This window comes from Elephas maximus, chromosome 27 (genome assembly GCF_024166365.1).
Source record: "Elephas maximus indicus isolate mEleMax1 chromosome 27, mEleMax1 primary haplotype, whole genome shotgun sequence".
NCBI lineage: Eukaryota > Metazoa > Chordata > Mammalia > Proboscidea > Elephantidae > Elephas > Elephas maximus.
The window spans coordinates 34,595,367-34,615,680 of NC_064845.1; the positions used below are offsets into that span (position 1 = coordinate 34,595,367).

Genomic DNA, 20,314 nt, shown 5'->3' on the forward strand with positions numbered 1-20,314 from the left:
GTCTATAGACATTTTGTGGCTGATTATTTTCAATTCAACTACATTAAAGCAGCCCATGATTGCCTGGAATCCCCTTTCATTTAGTGGGTATACAGCTCTCTTTCACGGTAGTTCTCAAATTTCCCTGTGTATGGGAATCACCTTGGCATCTGGTTGAAAGACAGATTCCGATTCAGTAGGTCTTGGGTAGGGCTGAGATTCTGCATATCTAATGAGTTGCCAAGAGATGCTGATGTGGTCCATGTGGGCCATGGGCTACAATTTGAATAGCAAACTCTAGCCAACGTGAATTATATGAGGAATGCACTCGACGGTACACTTCCTAAACGACCCCGCCATGAGCATTATACTAGAAAATACAGGTGCTTTAGGTCATTGTTATTTACTCAGGTAGTGTGAATGGTACTTTAATCTGGGAAGAATTGTCATATTCACTATTTTGCTAACTCAGGATTTCTCAACTTCAATACCCCTGGTATTTTGGGCTGGATAATTATTTCTGCAGGGGGCTGCCCTGTGCATTCTTGAATTCTTAGCAACATCCCTGGACTCTACTCACTGCTAGGAATCTCTCTCTAGTTGTGACAACTAAATATGTCTCTAAACCAACCAAACAAAACCCATCACCAACAAGTGGACTCTGACTCATAGTGACCCTGTAAGACAGAGTAGAACTGCCCCATAAGGTTTTCAAGTCTGTAAGTCTTTACAGAAGGCAACTGCCACATCTTTCTCCCACAGAACATGTCTCTAGACATTGACAAATATCCCAGGGGGGACAAAATGCCCATTCAGAGTCATTTGGCATCATGATACACGCTGTACTCTGTTACAGAGTATCTAAGTTCATAGACGTCATTGACTGCTATGTAAATGTATTTCACAACACTAAGTTATACCTGTGAAAAAATAAAGCTGACTTCTAAGAAAGGTTGTTTAAGACTCAGGTGTTTCAACTTCCCCACATAGCTGCAAAAACATGATAGCTCTTATTTTCTGAGCTTTACATTTAACATTAGTGGGGTACATATGTGTGCATGTATGTGTATGTGTACACGTGTGTACGCCCACACATGAATGTGGGAATATAACTATATAACTTAAATTGTAACCAAAGATAATAATTTAACATGTGCATTATATATAATACATGTTTAAAACCACAGCGAAATCTTTACCCCTGTTTTCATGTGAGAAATATTGATTGAGGGACTTTGGTGTATAAAGTATGGTGCTATTTATGTTAGTGACGAATTAAAAAGTGACAAAACTCAATCAAAAGAATCACATTTATCATGGAGCTCTTCTGGACCAGCCACTTTAATGCTGTAAATCCTACATACACTAGAAATCAGAAGTTCTGAAAACCTTTGTTTTGAACATTAAAAAAAAAAAAAAAAGGCTATGATTGCCAGAAACAACAACTTTTGCTGTTTTCCTAGTCAATTTACTACTGATATAACAAGAGAATATTGGCTCCTAGGAAACAAAAATCTCCCAACCATGAAGAATTCAGGGGCATAAAAAAGCAGTTTCCCAATTCAGGAAGAAGATTTTCTATGAGTGTTATTTATTTAGTCGGAATCTAATATTCTGAGAGGCACAGTACACCAAATTCTCAAAAATACTCCATGTATGGTTGATAACAGAACACAGAAGTAAAAACGTAATTACAAATCACAGAACCACAAGGCTTATATCAAACCAGAGCTACACGGTATCTTACTCTTTTCAATCTTTAGTTTCTTTGAGGCAAGCCAAAATGCCACATTTCTGTATATTCCAAGCATCACTGTGTTCCTTGAAAATTCAAACTTTCATTTGAAAGTTGACAACCTGCTGGTTTAAAAATATAATCCAAGAATTATGCCATCATGTTTCCACATTGATTTTTCTGCTTTAAAAAAAAATCTTAATTAGCATCTATCCCATCTAGGACAATTTGAACTGTTTCCTGTTGCCGTTGAGTCTATTCTGGCTCATAGTGACCCTATAGGACAAAGTAGAACTGCCCTATAGGGTTTCCAAGGAGTGGCTGGTAGATTCAAACTGCTGATCTTTTGGTTGGCGGCCGAGCTCTTAATCACTGCGTCACCAAGGCTCCAAAATTTCAACTGTAAGTAACCAAAAACCTACATAAAAAGACTTACACAAAGAGACCTATTATGTTACCATTCAAGCATTTTCAAAGACCCCTCTTTCTCAAGACACTAAGCTCTCACAGCTTTTGGCCAGAATTGACTGCATGTTCATCTTAAACCAATCCCTGGGCAAGTGGAGTGCAACGCCACTCTGGCTTGAGTGAATCAGGACTTATCCACATCATGGGGAAAGGGTAGTCACTGGCCAAAATTGAAGTTCTGATGGAATAGGCCAAGGAAGAGGGGCATATCCTAGTGCTTAAGAGCATGGACTCGAGTAAATCTGCCTGGGTTTAAGTGCAGTCCTGTCATTTGCCGGTCATGTGTCTCCAGCAAATTATTAACCTGTTTGTACCTCTGTTTCCTCATCTATAAAATAGGTTGTTGAGAGGATTAAATAAGCATCTGTAAAGTGCACAGATCAGTACCTAGTTAGTACATGTTAAGTGCAATATAAATGTTTAAAAAAAAATGTTCAGAAATGCCTGTTGAGTGGACAACAAACATGCACAGTATCCTAAAGTGAACACAGTTTAATTTTCTACCCAAATTGTTGGAACAGACGATGGATGATGGCTCCAACTGTTGGAAATGGATAAAGTTGGAGAAATCTCTTTGAGGCAGTTTGTTTCTTGAGCTGTTGCTGATAGTTACTTATCCAAGAGACTCTATCTTGTTGTACAAGTTCAAGCTGCAACTGAATTCCAAATAAAAAAGGTGAAACTGAAGGAAAAGAGATTCTGCCACTACTTAGGGAACAAAACAATGAGAACCCACTCCCGGGAGAAGCCTAGTCCTGCAAGTTTTGTTTGTCCCAAGTCCAAGGGCATTTGGTCTTTATGTGGATGAAACGGAGATCACAGGGGGAGGAGCCAAAGGGAGGCAAGGCACAGAAACATAAAAATGCTGCAACCCTCCCTCCTCCACTTTCCCCAGTGAATTTCTTCCTCTCATTAAGTGAGAAAAGGAGAAAAATAATTGTAAGTTGGCCGAAATTTTTACAAGTTGGTTAAAAGAAGTGTTGACCAAGTTTGAAACTTGAAAGTATGAGATAAACCCATAGGAGAGGCTTTAATTACAAGCTCAGCTAAATGAAAACAATTGTATGGCTCTCTTTAAACCTGAATATAGGATAAATAAGAGAAAGATCCAGCAATGATATAAGTAAAATGGTACTATATTGCATTCCTTCATAAATGGGTTGTGAATGTACGAATGAATTAGCGAATGAATGAAAGAAATGTAACTAGCTGTCATAAGGCCTTAGTTTGGGATGAGGGCTCAGTCTTGTCACCAGCAGCCCCTTGGAGATTGACTATCTATTTTTAGAGAGTGTCAAGAGCTTCCCAAATGGTTCTTCTGCTCACTGCTCCTCCACGTTGAGGCAGTGAAGACGCAACCATCTGTCTATATCTTGCACCCTCAGCACTCTCCTGGCAGGTGGGCTAAGCTATTCCCAAAGGCACATCCACAGGAGGCTTGGTAGATACCAACACAAACATAGACAGTTTTACAGCTACAGAAGTGCCTCATGTTTCCGGTGGTGGAAAGCTGCTCAGAGTGGGAACGGATGCCTGAAGGGTGTGCTGCCAGGCCTGACACCATGGTCTCCGTCTGCTGAACGATCCCAGCAGGTGCAGATCTGTACGTGTATGGACAAAGAGGACATGATCTTCCATTACGGCTCCAGCCGGAGAAAAGAGCCCAACTAGCTTCATCTTACTCAGACGCGCCCCCGCTGCCGCCTGCCCCGCCCAGGGTCATCCTCACATTCAAGGGTCCCTTGTTTCAATGGATGTGAGAGTGGGACAGGACTGATTTCTTTCACCTCTTGATTGATTCTCCTTTCAGAGTCATCCCGTGTGATAAGACCAGACTGTGCAGGGGCCCTTTTCCTTACTTGCCCAGTCATTCTAGATCCACCTTTTTTTTTTTTTTTCCCCTGAGAGACCTCATTTGAGCACACTTCCTTGAAGCTGAAGTCATGCACAGGCCACAGCAGTCAGAGAAGAGGCCTCGATGCAGGCTGAGGAAATGTGTGCCTCATTACGTATATATATGAATATCATGACTCTGGTGTAGTTTTTCTTTTCTTATCGATGACATTGTTGATGATGTATTATTTTCACTTAAGCACAATTTGCATACAGTGAGATGCACAGATCTTAAGTGTACAATTCAGTGAGTTTTAAAGAATGCATACACCTCTGTTGCCATCGCCCAAAACAAGATAAAAAGCATCTCTATCATCCCGGAAAGCTCCTTCAGGCCTCCACCCCTCTCAGACACCACTGTTCTAATTTCTATCATCATAGATTCACTCTAAGACTTTGTTTCAATTACCATTCCCTAGATGTAGCTACAGCTGACCTGATCTTTCCAACCTCATCTCATACCGTCTTCTTGCTCACTATACAGTTTCTCGAACTTGCCAAGCCCTTCTGTGACCCAGGGCCACCCCACATACTGTTCCCTCCTGCTGAAGCACTCCTTCTCCAACTCCCTTTTCTTATATTTCGGGGCTGGCTTCTTTCTGTCCTTCAGGTCACAGCCGAATATAATTCCATTGGAATTCTCCCTAACACCCCTTTTCTCAGTACCAAAAACCAAACCAAACCCATTGCTGTGAAGTCGATTCCTACTCATAGCGACCCTCTAGGACACAGTAGAACTGCTCCCATAGAGCTTCCAAGGAGCACCTGGTGGATTCAAACTGCCAACCTTTTGGTCAGCAGCTGTAGCTCTTATCCACTATACCACCAGGGTTTCCCTTCTCAGTACATTTCCCCGTATCTCCCAAATGTCCATTTGCTCCGTCACTTCAGCTTCTTTTTGTCCTATTTGCTTGTATTTGTTTGTTTGTGTACTGGCTTACTGGCTACCTGTACCATTAGACTGTACACTCTAGGCATTCATTCATTCATACATTCATTTGTTCATTTCATGATACCTACTAAGTATTTGCTCTGTACTAAACACTGTTCTAGGTGCTGGGAATATAAAACCACCCAGTACCTTCAAGTTGATTCCGACTCATAGCAACCCTTTGGTTAGCAGGCGTAGCACTTAACCACTATGCCACCAGGGTTGCTGGGAATATAGCAGTGAATAAAACAGACAACATCTCTTCCCTATTAGTTTGCACTCTACTAGGGGGAGACAGACCATAAATTAATCAGCTAGTAAAGAGTGGGTAAATCCAATGATGACAGGGAGTATGGAGAAAAAACAGGGAAGAGGAAGAGAGATTCACAGGCCAGTGAGTGCTCTTTTATATAAGGTGGTCAGAGTTCTCCCCAGTAAGGTGACACTTTAGTAGAGACTGGAAGGTGGCAAGGGAGAACCACTTGCATGTCTGGAGGGAAGGCACTGCAGGCTTCTCAAGGCAGGAACATGCCTTGTGTGTTCCAGAAACACTAAGGAGGCAGTGTAACTGGAGAGGAGTGAGCGAGCGTGATTCTCATGGTGATAGAGGAGAAGGGCTCAGTAAGCTAGTAGGGACAGATGACGGGATGCTAGAGGCCATTGAGAAGACTGTTCCTTTTGAGTGAGATGGGTGGGAGGTCACGGCGAGACCAGTTAAAGCTATTGCCAGGTGATAGTGGCTTTGGCAATAGGAGTGAAGGTCCTGAATGACCAGCTAAAGCTATTGCCAGGTGATAGTGGCTTTGGCAATAGGAGTGAAGGTGCTGAATAATGGTCACATTCTAAATATATTTTGAAGATCAAGCCAACAGATTTTGCTTATAGTTTGGCTGTGGAAGGGGAGTAAAAGGATATCAGATCAAGATTGATGCAGGAGGAGCTGATCTGGGCTACCCCTTGTCGTCGAGTCGATTCCAACTCATAGAGACCCTACAGGACAGAGTAGGACTGTCCCATAGGGTTTCCAAGGAGCAGCTGGTGGATTCCAATTGCCCACCTTTTGGTTAGCAGCTGAGCTCTTAGCCACTGCACCACCAGGGCTCCTGATTTGAGCTGGGGCTGGACTATGTGAAGAGCTCATTTGAACATGTTTTGTTTAGGGTGTCAGTTAGAAAGAGGTCCATCTACATGACTTCTAACCCCACTCCCATAGCAGGGCAGACTGGATGTGTGAGTCTAGAGTTCTGGGGAGACCCCAGGTCAGAAGACACACAATTGGGAGTTGCCCATCTATAAATACCATTTAAACATAAAAGACCGAGTGAGATTTCCATGAAGGTGGGACTGTGTCTGTTTAGTCACTGTAGTGTATTCAGCGTCTAGAACGCTCAAACATTTCATGTGTAAATAAATGATTCAAGCAACAGCCCACCAACTTTCTTTTCTGCAAGTTGCTGTACTAAGTTCTTATCCACTCACCTTCAAAACATATCCAGAAGAGCCCTGAAAAAGTCACTAAATTACAGAGGCCAAAACACCATTTTCTGTACTCTCAGATGCACCTTTCACATCTCTGTTTGAATCTCATTAGAACCTGAGTCCTTGCTTATCTGCATTCATAATTCATGGGAAGACAGACAGCGCCGTTTAGCACAAAGCCATGAAGAGCTGATGGCACCTTTGTGGGGGTTGCCCTGAGATCAGGAAGCTAAGCTCTTTCCTCCTGTCTCACTGCTGGTGGTCACCTTCTGCCAAGGAGAAAAGGCCCTTCAGTGTGTGCAGGAACACAGGGCCACACGTGCAAAATTCAAGCTGCAAACAAGCCCCCGGCTCCCATAACACTAAACGGCCCTGTCACTGAATTCAGAATCACTGAAACATGACTGCCAATGTGTCCACATTTCACTGCTAATGCCTTGTTTACTCTGCATTAGTAAAGCCTTCTAACTGCAGCTGTCTTTTATTAAGGCTTCGGTTCACAGTGAGTTGGTGTCTGCAGGGTTGTTTTAGGGTTTCAAAGGCATTTATAGGTATTCAGTGACAGAACTCTTAAGGCATTTTGGATTATGGTTTGGAAATGTAAAGGATCAAGAGAAGGAAAAAGAATGCAGGGCTGACGGAGTGACACCAGGACATCAGACCAGGAACACAGGCAATGGATTTTTCAGGAGCTGGTGAGGCCCATGCTCCCTCTGTGAAATCCATTTATAGAGTTCCCTTGGGTGGTGGTAAGGTCACCTCCAATCAATCCCTTCCCTCCCAATAGTGCCCTTACTCCCCTTTTTTTTGTTGTTGTTGTTTTAACTTTGTGTTTCAGGTGAAAGTTCACAGAACGAATTAGTTCCTCATTCAAAATTTTATACACAAATTTTGTGACGCTGATTGTAATTGCCACAATGTGTCAGCACTGTCCCCGCTTCCCTTTCCACCCTGGGTTTCCCGTGTCCGTTCAACCAGTTTTCCTGTCCCTTCCTGCCTTCTCTTCTTTGCTTTCGGGGAGGTGTTGCCCATTTGGTCTTGTATACTTGATTGAACTAAGAAGTATGTTCCTCATGTGTGTTATTGTTTGTTTTACAGGCCTGCACCCTTACTCTTGATTAACTACTTATCTCTTTACACACTTTCCATCCAACAGTCTCGGAAAGAAAGTCCTGCAATTTAAGAGAGGTTTATTAGAACAAAAAGAGGAAGCATTTTCACATGCCAAATGCAGCCCTCATGAGAGGCACTTCTTTACTGTAGATTAACTATTTTCGAGTCCAACTCAAGTTTTATTTCTATTTACATCCTGGCAAGTAAGTGAAAAGCTTGGTGCTGTGTTTCACGCAGTGATTTTCAGTCATCAGATCACACTCCATTTCCCCACAGTTCGGAATTGTCTGTCAGGTCCCCAGCATCTCCTTTTTAAAGTCTCCTTTACTGACTTCTACCTTAAGTTCTATGCTTATCCAAAATGTCTAAGAGTTGACACAATGAGTCACTGGACTGGGTGAGTGAGGTCAAATCAGTTACCCTCTCGGCTTCACAGGGTCCTCCAGTGTAAAATGGAATGAGAGATATTAACCCCAGAAAGTGCCTGTGAGTGTAAAACCAGATGATGCCCACACAGGACTCAGCACAGTGCCTGGCATGCTGTCAGGCAGCTGCATTTCTATTAGCCAGGACTATTGCTACCTCAGGTGTAACACAAACCCAGGTACCTCCAGACTAGCAGGTCATGCTGGAAGGACGGCACCTCCAACAATGTCCCAGCTGTGTCACATCCTTTTCTTTCCAGGCTGAATACCATGAAATGGTCACTCACTCCCCTTTCCAGCTTGAATAAAATACTCAGGGAATAAAATTTGATTTCTCTCTGTAACTGAATCACAAAGTAATGCGATGGGTCTTTAGTTTTTCCTGCTTACAAGGGCAGTTTAGGAGGACATTCAGGTTTTCTGCAGACTTTTTTGTGCCCTGTATGGTCAAGGCACCTAAACTCTGATGACAGCCAGGGAGACAGGAATTATTATTGGTACCAAAGGTACCATTCCAACTAGTCTTATAACTTATATAAAAATCAGCATAAACTGTTTGGCCGCCATCACCTCTAATGCTCCAGGACACCACCGCAGAGCATGGGGACACCTCACCGGACAGGACATTTTTCTCTTGCTCATCCAACAACAGGGTGGTCATGAAAGCTGGTGACCTCATCATGCTCCACACTGAAAGGAGCTCTCTTGCTTTGTCTTTATCCACCCTGTCTCCTTCCTGTTGCTGCTTTTTTTTTTTAATAGAGCAATTTTAGGTTTCTAGAAAAATTATGCAGAAAATACAGATTTCCCACATATTTCCTGTCTCCTCCACACACTGTTTCTCCTGTTATCAACATCTTACATTCACGTGGTACATTAGTTACAATCGATGAACCGGTATCGATACATTATTAACTGAAGTCCACAGCTTATATTAGGCTGTGTTGTACAGTCCTATGGGCTTTGACAGATGCATCATGGCATGTGTCCATCATTACAGTATCATATGGAATAGTTTCACTGCCCCAAAATGCCCTGTGCTGCACTTATTCATCCCTTCTGTCTGCCTCTGGCCCCTTGACAGCCACTGATCTTTCTCCTGTCTCTATAGCTTTGCCTTTTCCAGAATGCCACTGTGATCGTTAAACATGTGTGTCAAGTTGGCTGGGCCATTATTCTCAGTGGTTTAGCAATTATGATGCAGTTTGGCAGTCATATAATGATGGAATGGCTTCCACGGTGACATGTGATATAATGTGATCACCTCCACAATAATCTCTCTCTATATAATCTCTCTCTCTCTCTATTTATACATACATATACATAAACCAAAAAAACCCATTACCATCAAGTCAATTCTGACCCATAATGACCCTATAGGACAGAGTAGAACTGCCCCGTTGGGTTTTCAAGGAGCAGCTAGTGGATTCGAATTGCTGACTTTTCGGTTAGCAGGCGCAGCACTTAACCACTGTGCTGCCAAATATATATATATACACACACACACACACACATATATACATATTATCATATATATATATACGGTTCACTGGTTTTGCTTCTCTAGAGAACCCAGCCTAAGACAGTCAGAGTTACAATCATATAGTATGTAGCTTTTTAAGATTGGTTTCTGTCACTTAGCAATATGCATTTGAGGTTCCGCTATGCCTTTTCATAGCATGATAATTCATTAATTTTATTGCTGAATAACACATCATTGGTAATCAAAAGCTCAGCTGCTACCTGAAAGGTTGGCAGTTCAAGTCCACCAAGAGGCACCTTGGAGGAAAGGCCTGGCAATCTATTTCCAAATAATTAGCCACTAAAACCCCATGGAACACAGTTCTACTCTGACACACACGGATCACCATGAGTTGAAACTGACCCCACAGCAGCTGGTTTGGTTTTGGCGTGGACATCCCACAGTTCATTCGTTCACCTACCGAAGGGCAGCTTGGCTGCTTCTCATGTTCGGCAATTATGAATAATGCTTTATACTGGAGCAAGAAAGTGGAGGTGTGATCCTAAATACAACAAACCAAAAAAAAAAAAAAAAGAAACCGTTGATGTCAAGTTGATTTCGACTCATAGTGACCCTACAGGAGAGAGTAGAATTGCCCCATACGGTTTCCAAGAAGCAGCTGGTGGATTTGAACTGCCTACCTTTTGGTTAGCAGCCTGAGCTCTTAACCACCGTGCTATAAGGGCTCCCCTATACACAATAAAAATAAAAAAAAAAAAAAACTAGATGTAATTTTAAAGTTTTAGGGAATAAGGCCTTCTACAAAGCCCAATGTACTATGTACATGTACTGTGTACAAAGCCCCATGTACTATGCCCCAGAACAAGGCCCCAGTCTGACCAGCAATGAGCTATACTTTATCCTGCACAAGAAGTGGTAAAGAGGGATGGGAAAACAGCCATGATGGAAACAGGAACTGGAGTGGGGGTGGATGTAGTAATTCTCATATAGAAGTCACTCCTTGAAGCAACACATATTGAGTCCACAGAAGGCCCATTACCTGGAAGGAATGACACACAAGACCGTGAGCATCCACTAACGTTTTAACTAGGATGGCTGCTCTATAGCCTGGGATGCAGGATGGGGCAGTTGATGGAGAAATGAGTCAATAGCTTATGACAACTGGGCTGGCTGCTTGTTGGAAGCGATGACCTCTAAAGTAAATTTAAGACAAAAAGTGTTTCTTCCCATGTGTGCAGTTAAATTAATTAGGTCTAATCATGTTAAATTAGCAGGGAAATCAGCCCCACTACTTGCACTCAAGAGTTCTGGCATCTTGTATAAAAACACAGTAGGAGGAGATAAATGTGCAACCCATGACAGACTCGAGAGGTGGGTCTTCTTTTTTTTTTTTAATTTTCAGAACTCAGCAATTTCCTAGGCTGGTATAAATTTTGCCTTGTACATAGCTCAGAAATTCAGGAAAACAGGTCTGGCCAGAGGAGCAGATAATACAACAGCCCCTCAGGCATTCCCTCACACCTAAAGTGTTTGACTCCATCAGCAAGGAGGAGGAGGAATCCTGTTTGTTATGCAGGGCGAACGACTGTAAAAAGGGGGCTAAAAATACAGTCAGACAGTCTAGCTCTGCTACGTACTAGCTGCAGGCATTGCAGAAGTTGCTTCACCTCCCCAAACTTCAGTTTCCTCTTGTGTAATCACGATAGCCTCGTGATTCAGAGGGGCTGGGTTTAAAAGTCAGTCCTTAATGAAATATCAATTATCAGAAAATGATTCTCCAATGCTATTTCTTTATTGAGCAGCAAATGAAATAGTTGATTACACTTAAGGACTACATCATATGAAAACCATGCATCTTTAAACACTGTTAAGTCTAGAGCAATAATTCAAAGCAAAGAGTCTCACAGCCTGAGAGAAAACACAAAAACTGAGACGCAGCTGGGGCACTTTAGATTTACAGCTCTCTGCGCATTCTCACTCTAGAGCATCGCTCTTTGAATGAAAGTCCATAGGTGCTGTCAGATGCCTTTGGGATACACTGCAGTGTTCACTCTCCCTGGGCTGCTCCCAGCCAAGGAGAGAATGGTGAGGATACTGGAGGTGGGTCATTCCTGCCCAGTGCAGGATTCCTCTCCTGGGAGGAGTCTTTGACCTTGGACTCCCTAATCAGCCTGGCCAAGACTTTTTCTGAACTACACTGCAGTCCAAGGCTTTTCTCACCCAGCCTTCCTTCCTTCTTTCCTTCCCCTCAAAGGTATCAGACCAGCATCATGGTTTGAGGCTCTCCCTACCTACTTCACAGGCACCTCCCTTTCGTTTCTAATTCTGTCTTGTCATCTGCTTCCTGGAGGACCTGAACTGGCATGGCATGTAAAGTACTAGGCACAGAATGAAGGTTTTAGAAATGCTAGCTGTTACTGTTATAATAATTATGACTTTGTTAAACTAATGACTCCACTTTCGTAAGATGCTCCTAGAGGCACCTATCCTCATGACGTTCTGACCTGAAAGTCCTTAATAGAGCCTTGGGCCTTGCCCACCCCATATCTCTCTGCCGCTGTGGCAATGTTCCAAGCAGAAGATCATCACTGCTTTTCCTAATACTTCACTACGCAGAAAAAAATTTCAGAATCACTAAAGGATTTGGAAAATAAGTATTGAAAACTTCAGAATGAGCTGGAAAAACTGGGTCTTTGTAGTCCTTCATCTTAACAAGAACAAACACCATGGTCTTGAAGAGCCCTCTTAAAACTCCAGTGAAGGGCACTCAAGGGAGTTCTGCATCACGTCATTACAGTCTACTTAGCATGTGACATTAATTATTTTCAGAGTGGAAAAAGGTGATCAAGGCAGTAAGGGAAAATATAGAAGAGTCTACAAAAACACCCATCAGCCTTCAGCCCTAAACATTAGAATGCATGGAACACTTTTCAATGAGGGGTCCCACAAATACTGTCAAGAACCCTGTTATGATGACAGCTACAAACAGTAGTCTCCTGAGATCTAAGAGGCTCGTTCCAATTCAGTGACCGTAGATTTCCCAGAGGAGCTACCAACAATTTGATAATGGCTTGTGATAAAAGGTGTTATTGATGCTCTCTCTAACAGCAGAAAAACAACTGACCATCAACAGCAATTAGGTGCTTAATAAAACTGTACTTTGGAGATGCTGCTGCTGAAAGGTTTTCATGGGCGGAACAAGGGGCTCAGCAATCAATCACAATGAAGCTCATGGCTATTTTTCTTTTGGAAGCATAGGATTGAAACTCTTCTCTCATCAAAGTAAAAATGATATGACTTTTGCCCCAGCTGGAGGAGGGGAATCGACTCAGATAAAAGCCACGGTATGATGAGCATTAAAACCGAACATGGCACACTCACAGGCCAAGGAGAGACTGAAGATGGGGAGAAGAGGCAAATCAAGGAGACGGCCACAGGATTCATCTGTTTCACAAAGCCAAAATGATGGGGTCTCAGGATTGCGTTCTTTAGCTGCTATGTGTGCACCGCTTATAATTTAAAGAGGGGAGAGTCAACACTCATTACAACTCCACACTCACCACCTTTGGAGAGGGGAAAGTATATCAAATTACTAGGAAAAAGAAATGGGATCGTAATGACCTATCACTACTACAAATTACTGTGATTTCCACTCCTGTTTCTCTAAGCCAAGTCCCTTTTAGGTTGACAAACCTTCTGTAGGAAAAAAAAAAAAAAAAAAAAAAAAACCGTGGCCTGGGTGATAGACCTGGGCCTGGTGCATGGTTCTGACCCTTCCCTAGCTAGGTGGCCACAGGCAAGATGCTTTTCTCTCTGAAACTCAGTTTCCCCATCTGGAAAATAAGGATAACTACCCAATTTTGTGAGAAAAAAATATGTGCTAGAGGCCTTAGATTACTGCCCAGTAGATTACTTAAAATCAATCACAAGCTGTCACATAATATGTGACAGATGCTCAAACCTGGGAGCAAAACTGATGCCCTTATATTTATCATCTGTCTTAAGAAATAATAAGAAGGGATGGGATGTTTTTTATACTATTGTAAAATCTCACTTTATCGTTAATGAGTTTTGGCAGTTTATCATAAGAAGACTGAAAGATGGCTGGATAATTTCATAATAATAGCTAATATCTCATTACTTTATTACATTATTTCATTTAATCCTTGTGATGGTTAAGGTTGTGTGTCAACTTGGCTGGGCCATGATTTTCATTGGTTTGACTGTTATATAATGATGTAATTACCTCCATGATGAGATCTAATATAATGTAATCAGCTCCATGATGAGATTTGCCATGAGCAGCCAATCAGTTGGAAAGGAGTTTCCTTGGGGGTGTGGTCTGCATCCAATATATACAGACTTTCTGGCAAAGCTCACTGGCTTTTGCTCTGCATCCTTCATTTGGCTCCTCATCATCTGACCTCCAGTTCATGAGATCACTGAGCCAGCTGCCTGCCATGTGTCTTCTTTCCCCTCCCCTACCTCTTCTCACTGTATTTCTCTCAACATTTATTTCTCTCTTCATGTACTTGTCTATCAGGCTACCTTTCTCTCTCCTCCCTTTCTCATCTCCCCCCCGCCAATCTTTTCTCCTTCTCTCTCTCTCTCACCCCTTTCTCTTTTTAGCCCCATACCCATACCGTACTGGTTCCCTTCTCGCTGCCTCTTTCTCCTCTTATATACAACATAAGGACATTTGTTATTTGTTGTATTTATTGAATATTATGATGCACTGCTTAGTCTTCATTAACAATGGTTGACTGGATTGTATGCAACTGCTCTCCTTTCCAAAAATCACGCCCCCATTAAGTTTCCACTGACTCAGGTATCCTTGCTTAACTTTTATTTTCATGACTTAATGGTTCCCAGTTTACAAAAAGCTTCTCTACCTTATGAAGTTTCGGGTTGAAAAGGTTATCAGGTTAAGGGCCAAGAAGAAAATGAAGTATATGATCATAAATTATCTCAAATCATCTGCGTTCTCTTCACTTACCTCTTGCTTTTTTCCTCTCCCACAGACATTGAACAGAGAAAGCATATGTCAGGGCTATTCCTTGGCTTATGGCCAAGATATAAAGATGGGTTCTCAGAGGCTGGAAGTGGCTAGAAAGACCATCACCTAAGCCCAGGATCTCTGGGACTAAGCCAGTCTTTACATATTTGTTCACTGAGCCATAACTCCCAAATCTAATTACCAGTCAGAAAAGTTAAAAAAAAAATCTCTTTATCCCGGCTAAAGAGCCTCAGTAGCTATATATGGGACACTCTTCAGTGCACTTCTCCCCCACTTCCAGCAACTATTGTCTCCTCTAGCCACAGGCTAGGCAGCAATGGTCTTGTCCTCCCCCCTTCATCAACATGTCTGGACCAGATTCTCAGAATTCCATGATGCCCCACCTGCCCCTGAACTTTGTAAAACAAGAATTATCCCATGGAAAGCCCTGTGGAGCCATTATAAAAAACCGAACCCAACCGACTGCCATCGAGTCAATGCTGACCCATAGTGACCCTACAGGACAAAGCAGAACTTCCCCATAGGGTTACCAAGACTGTAAATCTTTAGTGAAGTGAACTGTCACATCTTCCTCCCACAGAGCAGCTGGTGGGTTTGAATCATCAACCTTTTGGTTACCAGTCAAGCACTTTAACCACTGCACTACCAGGGCTCTTTGGAGCCATTATAACAAACTGTAATCCTCTACCCCCAACTCCATACTGTAAAACTCCCTTGACTGTCTTAGGGGTCCACTACTTCTGGTAGGGAGCTGCATGTACCTGGTTTGTTCTGTAAGCAGGCTGGGGCTCCTTGTCCTTGACCTCCTCCTCTGGCCCTGAGAACACTATTTCTTCTTCTTCCTCTTCACTCTCTTCAGAACAGGAATCAAATGTATCGGCATAATACTCTTCAGCTACAAGTGGGTCTTCTGGGATCTCTGAAATAAAGAATAAACAACAATCAGGTCCCAACAGTTATTAAAATTATAATGAGGTTGGGTTCCCCTGTGTTTTCCCAGAGATGTACATTTTGTTTGTACTGATGAAGCTTTTGTGCAGTGTAGAGCTGAATCTTAGCTTCCTGAAAGTACCTGGTTGAATGTAATTAACATTCAGCAACGAGACTCCACCTTTTGAAGGTGGGCAAATGACACAAGGAAACAAGAAAAGTCTATCTGCTTTAAAGTCTTCCTATTTGGAGGCATGAATCCTTATTACAAATGAGAGGACTCAGGCACAAAAGGGAGCCCTGGTGGCAGTTTTTAGAAGCTCAGCTGCTAACCAAAAGGTCGGCAGTTTGAATCCCCCAGCCACTCCTTGGAGACCCTATGGGGTGGTTCTACTCTGTCCTGTAGGGTCACTATGAGTCGGAATTGACTGGATGGCAACAGGTTTGGTTTTGGTTTGGTTTAGGCGCAAAAGCAGGGCAAGGAGCCCTGGCTACAGGACCCTGTTCCACAACTCACATTGAAGTTTTAGCAGAGGCAGTGGGAGCTAGGCCAGCATTCTTCCTGGAAATTTTTTTTAAAGAAAATGTTAGTAGTGAGACCAAACAATATAGATAGGATTTATAACAATGACATTTTGGTAAATAGGCAAAACCTTACAATTCTTTTCTCACAGGCTATGAAGGCTTTTGAGATGGAGTTTGCTCTGGTGGGTTCCACCCCCATTTACACACAGCATTTATTTTTAAAAAAGGACACCCACTTACGCTGACGCCAAGAAGTGGCTACCCAAGTTACTTGGTGCAACATTATCAGTAACTAAAAACACAGTTAGTGCTTATAACAATCTTTATACAAGACAGGCTAAAAAAATGAATCAAAAAAAATAGTGATACCAAATCCAATTTGCTAATGGGGACCTAGAAATAGAAAAATATCCTTGGCAGGGGGAGGAGGAAATTACATAATGATACCTGGCCATGGTGAAATAGTTGGCATTTTAGCCTTTGTACCATACTCTGACTTGTAAACAAAATTATCCTAAATTGTAACACACAGCACTGTTTTTTCATCCCCTTTTGCTGTTTTCTGTCAAAAGCCCAAACCAAAACTGTGGCCACCGGGTCTATTCAGACTCATAGCAACCCTATAGGTCGGAGTAGAACTGCCCCATACGGTTTCCAAGGTTGTAAATCTTTACAGAAGCAGACTGCCACATCTTTATTGTAGGTTCCAACTGCCAACCTTCTTGTTAGCAGCGCAGCTCCTAAGCACTGCACAACCAGGGCTCCTATTTTCTGTCTAGAGGAAAAAAATACGGAATTTGGGGTCAGAGAATCAAGGTTTGAATCTAGCTCTACCACCTCCTAGAGGAGAACCTGGGCAAGAGACTTAGAAAAAAAAAAAAAAACCTAGCTCTACCACCTCCTAGAGGAGAACCTGGGCAAGAGACTTAAACTTACAGAGCTCCAATTTCTCCAGTAACAGTGGCATAAGGGCAATCAAGCAGGGTAGCCATGGGGATTCGATAACCCAATTCTTAGGAAAGCAGTCTGTAAATAGGTAAGCTTTATACAAACGTTCACCCAATTTTCACGTCTGTAATCATTTTTTTTTTTTAATCATAGGCCTTTCATTAGCTGACTCCAGAATCTTTTGAAAAGTAAAATGTTTAATGGATATAAAATTCCCTAACAATACCGAAAAACCAAACCCATTGCCACTGAGTTGATCCCAACTCATAGCCACACTATAGGGCAGAGGAGAACTGCCCCATAGGGTTTTCAAGCCTATAAATCTTTATAGAAGCAGACTGCCACATTTTTCTCCCACGAAGCAGTTCAAACTCCTGACCTTTTGGTTAGGAGCTGAGTGCTTTAACCAATGTGCCACCAGGGCTCCTTTCTTTCCCTAACAATAGGAGGCTTTAAAATCTGTTAATTTATGGTTTCCCACTAAAACACAACAGGCAGTACAGTGGAATCCAAACTAGTCAGCTCAAAAGACAGAAACTACATATATTAATAATTGCTTTTGTCAATTGCTTAGGAAGGGGTGTATTGGGAAATCTCATACTTTCTCTCGGTATCTCTAATCCACATTGGTCAGCTGAGCACCAGATGAAATTTGTATACAGAGGCCATGTTTCTGTGAAAAATGCATACCTTTATTAGGCTCACATTCAGAATGACAAATGGGCTACAGAAGGAGAAAGTACATGAAAACTAAAATCCACTAAGAAGACAACAGTTCAGGGCTCCAGTATGCCTCAAGTAGGGGCAAGTGCTTGCTGAGTGCAATGGTGGACAGAACCCCTGCGCTACGTCTCCTTTCCCCTTTTCTTTCTTCCCCCATCCCTACATCTTCTGTACCCGCTACCCCCCCAGTCTCTTTCCCTCTCTTCCCCGCTCCCTGAATCTCCCTCCCTCTCTTCCGCCTCCATAAGGCTCCCCCACCCATTTCCTCCCCCTCTCCCTGAGTTTACCCACCCACTTCCTCCCCCTCTCCCTGAGTCTCCCCCACTTACTTTCCCCTCTCCCTGAGTCTTCCCCACCTCCTCCTGAGTATCCTCCACCCACTTCCCACCCCTCCCTGAGTCTTCCCTACCCACTTCCTCTCCTCTCCCTAAGTCTCTTTTTGACATTTATTCATTCATTCACTCACTCATCACCTCTAGCTCTTGTTCTTCCTCTGTCTAGTCCTCTTTCTATCCTATCCTCCCCTCCCCACCCAACCAAAACCAAAACCAAACCCAAACCCATTGCCATCGAGTCGATTACAACTCATAGTGACCCTGTAGGACAGAGTAGAACTGCCCCGTAGAGTTTCCAAGGAGCACCTGGCGGATTTGAACTGCTGGCCCTTTGGTTAGCAGCTGTAGTACTTAACCACTACACCACCAGGGTTTCCCCTCCCAACCCAAGGAAAGAATACTTGCTTTCAAACTTGGCTATGGTAGTAAGAAATGTGGTTTACATTTTGACCAAGTGCACAGAAACGTGTGTGTGTGCATGTGCGTGTGAATAAATGTCTTTATAACTAAAATAAAATTTTCATATATCAAAGCTTATCCACATTACATGTGATGCACTCTGGAATTTTCCATTCTACTTAATTAAAAAAACTAAAAAGCTAGTTGTAACTTGCAATTGATTTCACAGCCCAGAGTTTGAAAAACACTGGTTTATAATGCTGGCTTTGGTAACAAAAAGACCTGCATTTAAATCATGGCTCTAACACCAGAAGATTTTCACCAACTTCTGCAGTCTAAAATTGATTGAACATGCAATCAGGATGCATTGATAATTACTGGTGACTGGAATTCGAAAGTTGGAAACAAAGAAGGATCAGTACTTGGAAAATATGGCCTTGGTGATAGAAACCATGATGGAGATGGCATGATAGAATTTTGCAAGATCAACCACTTCTTCATTGCAAATACCTTTTCTCACCAACATAGAGGGCAACTATACACATGGACCTCACCTGATGGAATACACAGGAATCAAATCGACTACATCTGTAGGAAGAGAAAGGAAAAGCTCAATATCATCAGTCAGAACAAGGCCAGTGGCCAACTGTGGAACAGACCTTCAATTACTCATATGCAAGTTCAAATGGAACCTGAAGAGAATTAGAACAAGTCCACGAAAGCCAAAATACGACCTTGAGTATATTCCACCTGAATTTAGAGATTATCTCAAGAACAGATATGGTGCATTGAATACTAATGATCAAAGACCAGACGAGTTGTGGAATGACATCAAGAGTATCATACATAAAGAAAGAAAGAGGTCATTAAAAAAACAGGGAAGAAAGAAAAGACCAAAATGGACGTCAGAAGAGACTCTGAAACTTGCTCTTGAACATCAAATAACTAAAGTGAACAGAAGAAATGAAAGAGCTGAACAGAAGATTCAAAGGGTGGCTGCAGAAGGCAAAGTAAAGTATTACAACGAAATGTGCAAAGACCTGGAGATAGAAAACCAAAAGGGACAATCACACTCAACATTTCTCAAGCTGCAAGAACTGAAGAAAAAATTCAAGCCTCAAGTTGCAATACTGAAGGATTCTACAGGGGAAATATTAAAAAAGCAGGAAGCATCAAAAGAAGATAGAAGGAATACACAGAGTCACTGTACCAAAAAGAATTGGTCGACATTCAATTATTTCAGGAGGTAGCATATGATCAAGAAGCGATGGTACTGAAGGAAGAAGCCCAAGCTACACTGAAGACATTGGTGAAAAACAAGGCTCCAGGAATTGACAGAATACCAACTGAGATGTTTTGACAAATGGATATAGCGCTGAAGTACTCATCTATGCCAAGAAATGTGGAAGAGAGCTATTGGCCAAGTGACTGGAAGAGATCCATATTTATGCCTCTTCCCAAGAAAGGTGATCCAACAGAATACAGAAATTATTGAACAATATCATTAATATCACACATGAGTAAAATTTTGCTGAAGCTCGTTCCAAAGCAGTTGCAGTAGTACATCAACAGGGAACTGCCAGAAATTCAAGCCGGATTCTGAAGAGGACATGGAATGAGGGATATCATTGCTGGTATCAGATGGATCCTGGCTGAAAACAGAGAATACAAAAAAAATGTGTATCTGTGTTTTATTAACTATGCAAAGTTGAACTGTGTGGATCAGAACAAATTACGGATAACACTGCAAAGAACAGGAATTGCAGAACACTTCACTGTGCTCAAGAAGAACCTGTACTTAGACCAAGACACAGTCGTTCAAACAGAACAAGGGGATACTACCTGGTTTAAAGTCAGGAAAGGTGTGTGTTAGGGTTGTATCCTTTCACCACACTTATTCAATCTGTATGCTGAGTAAATAATCCTAGAAG

At 42.3% G+C, this 20,314-nt stretch overlaps 1 protein-coding gene across 5 annotated transcripts in view; it reads right to left on the bottom strand.

Annotated features, from left to right (window-relative positions):
* Positions 1-20,314, bottom strand: part of NEK11 (NIMA related kinase 11) — a 382,694-nt gene that overhangs the window by 154,383 nt on the left and 207,997 nt on the right. For all 5 annotated transcript variants that reach the window (XM_049870713.1, XM_049870719.1, XM_049870716.1 and 2 more), the window contains one exon: positions 15,285-15,442. In XM_049870713.1, the coding sequence (XP_049726670.1) occupies positions 15,285-15,442 (158 nt within the window). The remainder of the gene's footprint in view (positions 1-15,284; positions 15,443-20,314) is intronic.